Raw genomic sequence first — 9,451 nt, forward strand, 5'->3', positions numbered from 1 at the left:
GGGGGGGGGGGGGGGGGCGGGGGAACTCTGCTTCCCCAAGTTGTCCTAAAGGAAATGGTAACACATTAAAAGGGCGATGACAGGCCATATGATAATCATTACAACGTAAATGTGTGACTAAAAGGTAAATATATATACACTATCATTAATCATATATTCCCCATTTTGTGTGCGCTTAACTCTGGCTCCTAGTGGCTTTCAATTTAGGTTGATCGATGGCTGTTGTTTTCTGTGGGGCCTCTCAGTGCTTGAAATTACCCAAGAGAGAGTGATCTCTCATGAACCGGCAGTGAACTGACCCCATCAGTCCTTTCTACAGTCTCATACACTGGATCACTGCAAATGGTTTGTTCCAAGATCAGTCTTGCAGAATAAATAAGCCAGATTTGGGTCACTTTTTCATACACATAGTGGGGTCCAAAAGTCAGACCACTATTGAAAATTCTACCATTGTGCATTTTTATAATATAATACTATTCTTCCGTTACAAAACAATTAGCAAGCAAACCAGAACAAAATGTATACAATTTTTAATGTATTTAAATACATAAATTAATTAATTAATATAAAAACTAAATGCTTTTTATTTTTATTGATGTTATAAAAATAAAACAAACAAACAGGTCAAGTACAAACAAACAAATAAATAAAATTATATATATATATATATATAAAAAAAAAAATAGTATTCATTAAAAATTTTTCTTTTGTTTTAAGATAATGGAAATGTTTTTTTTAAATGACCTGCCCACCCGCTAAAAACCAGTTTTAGATTATAGTACACTTTGATAAAAAGATTAATAGTCTACCATCAATAAGAACAGCTGTGAGATGAGACATATAAAAACAGTAAAGCCCTGCTTTAGGAAACATACTGCCAAGGTTTTCAAAACATCTAAACAGAGAAGCCCCACTATCTTGTCATGCGAAGCCACAACCTGGGCTTAACACATCATTACTCGGCAGACAACCAGGCAGGAATGAGAGAGGAAGGGTGTTTGTGCTGGAGGTAAAAGAGAGAGACTTCAACAGTTCCCATGACTTCAGCCAAATCAGACGCTCTGTTTCCCACCTTGATCAATCCCCAGTGTCTCATAGCAGAAACAACGGATCACAAAATGAGTTTAAGACTGTACAAAAAACAAGATCAGTGCAAAAGGACTAGATTTAACAATTTAAAGAACCGAAAGACGTGAGTTATTGGACTTAAGAGTGGAGACCAGGGAAAAGACCACAAATGAAAAGGAGAAGAGAGAAGAATGTGTATCTAAACCACATGCCATGGAGATGGAGTCCATCACTTAATATCTCTATTAGTTTGACTACTCTGGCACGCTGTCATAGTCATCTAGAAACTGAAGAATGTGATGATATCAGACAGCAGCTGTTATAACGAGGGGGAAAAACAGTAATGATCAAAAATGGGATGAGAAAATGAAAAAAGGGTAGATGACACCAAAATTTTAAGAGATAGTTTCCCCCAAATTATGTCATTTAATTACCAATTTGCAATCTACACCGTTCAAAAGTTTGGGCCGGTGAGATACATTTTTTTAAAGTCTCTTTTGCTTACCAAAGCTGCATTTACTTGTTCAAAAATACAGTAAAAACAGTAATAATATGGAATAATATGATGGTGAGTAAATGATGAAACTATTTTCATTCTCTTTAGTTTAAATGAATAAGAAATACCAGTCAAAGTTCAGAACACAAGCAGCACTGTTACATTATTTCTTGCTGTGAGTTTCTCCATTGTATTTTAGACTACAGTAAGTGTGAACATGTCTGAGAGCACCAAACATTCTTCAGTATGTGTGAGAGGCTCGACTTTTGAGCAGACCCCACATTACTGTGCGTTGCAATTGACCTAAAGCAAACTGTTAAAACATTATTTGGAAAACAGATTTGCGGGGGGAAAAGGGGGAATTTTAAAAAAAATAATAAAATAATCAAAATAAATGTAAAATTTTAAAGCAAAATAAAAAAACGGCAATATCAAAATCACTGAATGTAAAAAAAACACATTAGACATTTCATTGATATATGATAAGAGAGAGCATGCTAGTTTTGTCAGAGTATACATTTTGCACAATTTTGTCAGTAATTGTTTTATTTGAATTAATACTTATTTTGAGCAAGGATGCCTTAAATTGTCCAAAAGTGACAGTAGAGGCATAATGTTATAAAAGATTTCTATTTCAATTAAATGTTCTTCTTTTGAACTTTCTATTCATCAAATAATTAAAAAAATGTTTCCACAAAAATATTTTAACATTAATAATAATAATAAGAAATGTTTCTTTCTGAAATGATTTTTGAAGGGTCATGTGACACTGAAGACTGGAGTAATGACTGCTGAAAATTCAGCTTTGCTATCACAGAAAATAAATTACATTTTAAAATATATTAAAATGTAAAAAGTTAAAAAATATTATTCCAAAATGTTTTTAATGCAGCCTTGGGGAGCACAAGAGGCTTCTTACAAAAACATTCTAAAAAAATCTTTCCAACCCTAAAATGTTTAACTGTAGTGTAAAACAAAGATCTCTAGAAAACCTAAGAAATGCTGGCAAGACAATAAGAAAGGCCCACTGAATTGCAAGTGTGAGTGACAGAAGAACCGAAAGAACCAGTTGGGCGTTTCACAATGAGACTGCAGGGCCTAGGGCTTCCACTCAGGCCTGCAGTCTTTCATTAAGCCTGCTGCTCTGTTTGAATGAGGCCCTTGTAATTACCTCAGAAATGCTACTCGTCGTCAGCCCTTCTGGTGCCAGCTGAAGAGCTGTCAATCAAGCTCTCAAGAGCCCAGCAGGATAATGACAGCAAGCACAGCAATTTGGTTTTAAGAATGGCTTTTTGCATGTCTCAAAGCAGCTAATCCAACGAAGGCTCTGAAAAGTTTTTTTCTTCTCCCCCAGTTAATTTTTGCTCATGTTGAAAGAATACAAGACCACAAACCAAGGACTAAACAAACCAGCATGACACACGTTTAGGTTAACCCAAACTTATTTGTCTGACAATGTGCTATTATGCGTTTACAATTGGAAAAATTTCTCTGAAACAATAGAAACCATTCTAAGGCTACTGTCTATATAGGCAGCTGCCTTCTTAGAAAGAATATTGAGATGAAACCAAGTAACTGATTTGAAAAGACTGAACACTCTTCATAGGGAGCAACTCTCTGCACCACCCTGATACGTTACTATTGAAAAGTTTTGTTCTGTAAGACTTTGTAAGCCTCTGCATATTGACTGAATTACAAAATAAATAAAGCAGATAAAGTCTTGATAAAGTACTATGATATATAGGATACAACACTGGATGGTGGTAAAAAAATAAATAAATAAGATGTACACATATCCATTGCTAACCACAGCTTGAGAAGGATAAAATGGCCACTAACATCCTTATTCCACTTCCTTGAGGTTAATGTCTGGAAAAATGAGATTAAGAAAAGCCTCCACGGACTCAAAGGTAAACCTATTATGGCGACAAATGTATCTCTTTAACCGACCCTTGGGAAGCAAGTGTCTTGAATGTCAAGCCCTTACAAAACAGAGGTGCTTTTGGTGTGAGGCAAGGAAACAGTAAAGCCTTGCCCTATTCTATTCAAAAGGCCCCTTATGGAGAGGGGGAATACATTTTCTGCTCGTAACAAAAGATGGGCTGAGTGAGGAGGAGATACATTCACCTCTAGGAGCTGGGGTGCTTTACAGTTCTCTTGGAGATTCAAAACCAGAGCTTAAAGAGAATAAGATAAAAACTAAAAGTGGCTAGAAATATTTGGAGGGCGTGTTCGGGAAAGGCCATTTACTGGACATAGTTTTTCTAGTGCATTTCTCTTATGCAAAATAAGAAGAAAAAAAGGGAAGAGATGCTTGTTTCTTGATTGATGAGCAAGTGTGAAATGTGATCACAGTCAGAAATGTTTGTGTTGAAGGGGAACTTTCATTGTGGAACAAAATATGACAACCCCCATGGCAAAAGCCAAAAGAAAAATACATGAAAGCCAACCCAGCATGACAGTACCGAAAATGTTTAAAATATCAAATTCATTGAGCGATAACTGCTCACAGCTACAGGGCTCTAAGATTCCCACAGATTTAATCCACTGAATTTTAAAATTGAGGAAAAATGCTTCATGACTTTTATCACATTTATGAACACGACCACAGCAGCTCCCCACATCTAAACAGCACAGGAGCATGTAAACAGGAAATGTACATGAAATGGGCCGAACTAACTCACAAACCATGCAATGCTTTATAATTCAGTGAGGGTAGAGGAAAACAACGGTCATCTGAAGTGACTGATTCATCTCCTCATCCTTGTTCTCACAATCTATAGCAGCACTGGATGCCAACAGAGAGAAATCTAAGGGGCTTTTCAGAGAGTTACCACAGCACATAAAACAAAATCAAGATGAAGGGAAAAAGGGTTCACGGGTCAAGTGGCACACAAGAGCAAGAGGGCCGAGGGGAAAAAAGATGGATTTTTGAAGTACTCGTGTTTCTGCTGGGGTTGTACAGCTCATGAATACTGGTGTTGGTCTGTTTCAAATTGTAGTGAGCTGCATACAGAGGGAACATTTTACACAAGAGAGATAAAATGGATAAAGCATGGATAAAACATCTATTACAAAGCTAATGTTCTTGCATTGGAGTAGAGATTAAAATGCTTCTTGTCTTTGTCGGGAAGTGAATAAGAGAAAGAAATATGAAATTCCATTTTAAACCAAAATTACATAATTCCGATTTACGAACATGCAAATCAAAATATCACAGGAATATTTAACATATGTTTACTTCAAATTGTAGTGAGCTGCATACAGAGGGAACATTTTACACAAGAGAGATAAAATGGATAAAGCATGGATAAAACATCTATTACAAAGCTAATGTTCTTGCATTGGAGTAGAGATTAAAATGCTTCTTGTCTTTGTCGGGAAGTGAATAAGAGAAAGAAATATGAATTTCCATTTTAAACCAAAATTACATAATTCCGATTTACGAACATGCAAATCAAAATATCACAGGAATATTTAACATGTTTAAATTTGGACACACTTAATATTTTGTTTTTTTATAGCCCTAAACGTATACTAGCACAAGGCTGGCGTGACCAAAGGTCCATTTCATGGATTTCAGAGACCTTAGACATTAAATAAAGAGACTTAAATGGCCTAATGTTGCTTTCAGACCCTTAGTCTGCTACTAACTCTTTTTTCAGCTCTTGAGGAAACCTAAAGCTTGTCCCCGAGGTGTAACGTCTCCTAAACCAACCGTGTTGCAGATCAAAACGGCCAAACGCCCCTCATGATAAAGCTGGTGCTGATAGCAGCCCTTTAACTTGTCAGGTCAGGTCTCTGAACCGGCTATCAGCACCAGGCCTGGAAACTGTCAAATACCATCACAGATGGATGGCCTGTGGGCTTCACATTGACAGACCTGCATTCCTACAGCAGAATGGAGACTCTACAACTGCCGACATGCATGCAATGCCAGTTCATTTAATTAAAGATTGGTCATTCAATCTCCTTGAAAAAGACATTAATGGTTAATGCAATAACAGGCTTGAGTGCTGTCATCCATTTTGTATGTCCCATGAGTTTGATAAGACACGACAGTGAGTAGATGACAACAATTTCATTTTTGGGTGAAAATTAACTTAATTTTATATCGCATGCACTGACTTTCTTACCTCGATAATGTAAAGCACAATGTTCTTGTAGAAGCAATACAGGATGCACTTGGCAACACGGTTGTAATTCCAAGCGCCGTGAACCAACAGAAGATTCTTCAAGTACTTGAACTGTGAGAGAGAAGGGAGGACAGAGATAAGTTCATTAAGGCCTACTTATTTACACAAGATCTACAGTTTCCCAGACAACACAGAAAGCGGTTTTGGCTTTGAAAATAAAGCGACAATCTTATCCATGCTGGGAAACAGGAAGAATGGAGTTGCAGGGACAAGACAAACACCGTCTCAGCCATATTCCTGAGAATTCCAGCTACAATCGGTCTTATTGTGTTGAAAAGCAGAGGAAGCGAGAAAACTTTTTACAGCTGTACAAAGTCTTGTAGAAGCAATACAGGATGCACTTGGCAACACGGTTGTAATTCCAAGCGCCGTGAACCAACAGAAGATTCTTCAAGTACTTGAACTGTGAGAGAGAAGGGAGGACAGAGATAAGTTCATTAAGGCCTACTTATTTACACAAGATCTACAGTTTCCCAGACAACACAGAAAGCGGTTTTGGCTTTGAAAATAAAGCGACAATCTTATCCATGCTGGGAAACAGGAAGAATGGAGTTGCAGGGACAAGACAAACACCGTCTCAGCCATATTCCTGAGAATTCCAGCTACAATCTGTCTTATTGTGTTGAAAAGCAGAGGAAGCGAGAAAACTTTTTACAGCTGTACAAAGAAAAAAAAGTAATTTTTTGGTTAGTACATAAAGTTCTGCTTTAATAACTGCCTTATATTATGAAAAATGTAATCAGGTTTATCAGCTGGCCACTAAGAATTAGTATAAACCTGATTGTCATGAAAAATAATAATTCATCCAAATTGTACTTAAATCTACTCAGAACAGAACCCAATACCCAAACTGTAGATATAAACTGCTTAAATCATCTGGATTCTGTCAGATTTACTGAATATAACGTGCTGTTTCTGTTGCTGTCACTGTGTTTAACTTTCATCAAGTCAGACAGATGTCTTTTTCAAACAATGGATGAGTAGTTCCCTCCAATTTATTATGTTGCTTCATACATGTGTATATTGCAAAAGATTGAGTTGATTAATATATTTACTAAATATTTTCACCATATTTTCTGCTGAGTTCAGCACACTATGTGCCAAAAGCAGGCTCAGCACCAAAACTCTACTTCTGCTTCACAGCACGATGCTTAGGCGGACAGAGTGAATACTGAGGGATTTGACACGCACCACAACACGCTGATAAATCATAAAATTGTGTTTTCCTCTGGCTTAGACATCAAAATGTAAACAGAGAAGTGCTTTGCTCCCTAAATAAGCCCCAAAATGCTGATGAAAGTGTTTATCCAGATCAAAATCAGGATACGGGCGATAAATCTATATGGATTGTTTTCTTTAAAAAGTTTATGAAATTAAACTAATGAAAAAACAACTGACATGACCTTACATGTTATTGGTTACAAATTGCAACAGATACAAGTTTGTTTGTTTCACTGTAACCCATTTATATGGCCGCTGAAATAAATACGATATGCAAACAGCCAAACTTGTACAGGTGCTCAAGATTAGTGGCTTACAGTGACCCTCCATGACAGTGTATACAAGTAATATTAGTGGATGAAAGGATGATTGTGGAGGGAGGAGCAAACGATAGACCCATAATTGTGGATATGCAATGGCGCCTTTACAGAGGGATCTGAGGCTATTTTTCTTGTTGCCAATTATTAGTGTTGACAACCATTTGATTTCTTGGCCGTCTGTTGTGACCTCAACAGCTGTGGTCACATCTCAACTTGATATGATGAATTGGTCTCTTCAAAAAGAGAGGTTAGAAGAGGACTTCAAACTCTCACACTGAAATTCACTGCTCAAATAGTAAATTTAAATTACTGGCACCTGTAACTATTGCTTCTAATCACCATTTAGAAACTTTCCCATCATTGTGTCTTTCCAAAGAAGAAAAAAAACAATAACATCTAACTAAAACGGTTAAAATTTTTTGTTTTTTTTTGGTATGCATTTTAAAATGTGATATATTCCTGTGATGGCAAAGCTGAATTTTCAGTGTTAATTTACCCAATTTACAGTGTCACATGATCCTTCAGAAATCTAATATGGGTAATATGACGATAATATGGTGATTTTGTGCTTAATAAACATTTCTTATTATTATTAATGTTAAAAACAGTTGTGCTGATTTCGTGGAAACTAAACTTTTTCCGGATTCTTTGTTGAATTAAAGTGAATCAAAGTTCAAAAGAACAGCATATTAATTTAATGCATCAATGCTGAATAAAAGTCGTTCTTAAAATGTTAGTGTATGTCCTATGAACTCATTGTGAGTACTGAGTAGATATACACACACACACACGTTTAAAAATATCTGATTCTGACTGATGGAAAAAATACATGAATGCATTTAACCTGCAGTTACAAATGCATAAATAATGTTTTGATATATTAAACAACATTACACATTTTCTGCCCCCATGTCTTGAATTTGTGATCATTCTGAATGTATTTTAATAGACTGAATCATGCAGTGATCAGGCAGAGTGCTAGACTTCACGTAATGCGTGCACTCTGTAGGCGTTTTGAATGTTTGTTTTTTTTGCGTCGTGAGAATATTGAGTAAAATAGCTCACTTGTCATGGTGTTATTTAACTATATCATGTTATGAATAAACTAAACATTGTGAATTTTTACCTCAGTGCGTTTCTTCTGAGTTTATGAGTGCTGTCACGCTCATTTGTTCTGAAGTCTCGAGACAAACAGAGTGAGCCTCAGCAGCGCGAGCTTGTATTCTGTTTTCTGCAGTTCTCTCTGATGACGCAGTAACTTACCGCGGGAAGAACCAATCTTCGGTCTGTCTGTCCAGTGATTATAAAGTCATTAGGTCCGTCAGACTGAAGAGATTTTAGCGGTAATTAGACCAAAAATAATTAAGACCCATCGAATCCGAATTTAAGACATTTTAAGACTTTTTAAGGCCTTATATTAGGAAAACGTTATTTAAGACTTTTTAAGGACCCGCGGACACCCTGAGAAAACTTGAAATAGGTCTATTTACTACAGAAAGTTACATGGTTTTTCACGAGCATGGCAAATCACACCTCACAGATGTCCAAACTGGGCAAATCTGTGTTCCTGATGAAGCCCAACCTGAGCACAGGATCCCTGACCTTTATATAATAATTTTTTTTTTTAAATACATAAATTTTTTAAAATAACAATCAGGCCCTTTCTTTCGGAACATGCTTTACAACTCCTTGTTCAAGCTCTTGTTCTGTCCAGGCTGGACTATTGCAATGCTCTCTTGGCAGGTCTTCCAGCCAGTTCTATCAAACCTTTACAATTAATCCAAAATTAATTTTTGATGAGCCAAAAAGAATGCACTTCATACTTCTGTTTATCAATTTGCACTGGCTACCAATAGCTGCTGGCATAAAATTCAAGGCATTGATGTTTGCCTACAAAACCACCACTGGCTCTGCACCTATTTACCTAAATTCATTACTTCAGACTTATGTGCCCTCTGGAAGCTTGCGTTGTTCTGCAAGTGAACGGTGCTTTATTGTGCCATCCCAAAGCAGCACAAAATCACTATTACGGACTTTTAAATGAACTCAATCCGAACAGCTGAGTCCTTAGTCATCTTCAAGAATCGGCTAAAAACGCATCTCTTCCATCTTTATTTGACCCTCTAACTCTAGCACTCTCTATTCTAATT

General features: G+C 36.6%; 1 protein-coding gene across 1 annotated transcript in view; it reads right to left on the minus strand.

The window, feature by feature from the left end:
- LOC107601453 (probable phospholipid-transporting ATPase IA) overlaps positions 1–9,451 on the minus strand; it is a 143,000-nt gene that overhangs the window by 25,321 nt on the left and 108,228 nt on the right. The window contains exon 27 of the mRNA XM_016293637.1: positions 5,701–5,811. Within this exon, the coding sequence (XP_016149123.1) occupies positions 5,701–5,811 (111 nt within the window). The remainder of the gene's footprint in view (positions 1–5,700; positions 5,812–9,451) is intronic.

Source organism: Sinocyclocheilus grahami, unplaced genomic scaffold (genome assembly GCF_001515645.1).
Source record: "Sinocyclocheilus grahami isolate Dianchi unplaced genomic scaffold, SAMN03320097.WGS_v1.1 scaffold306.1, whole genome shotgun sequence".
NCBI classification, from domain to species: Eukaryota; Metazoa; Chordata; class Actinopteri; order Cypriniformes; family Cyprinidae; genus Sinocyclocheilus; species Sinocyclocheilus grahami.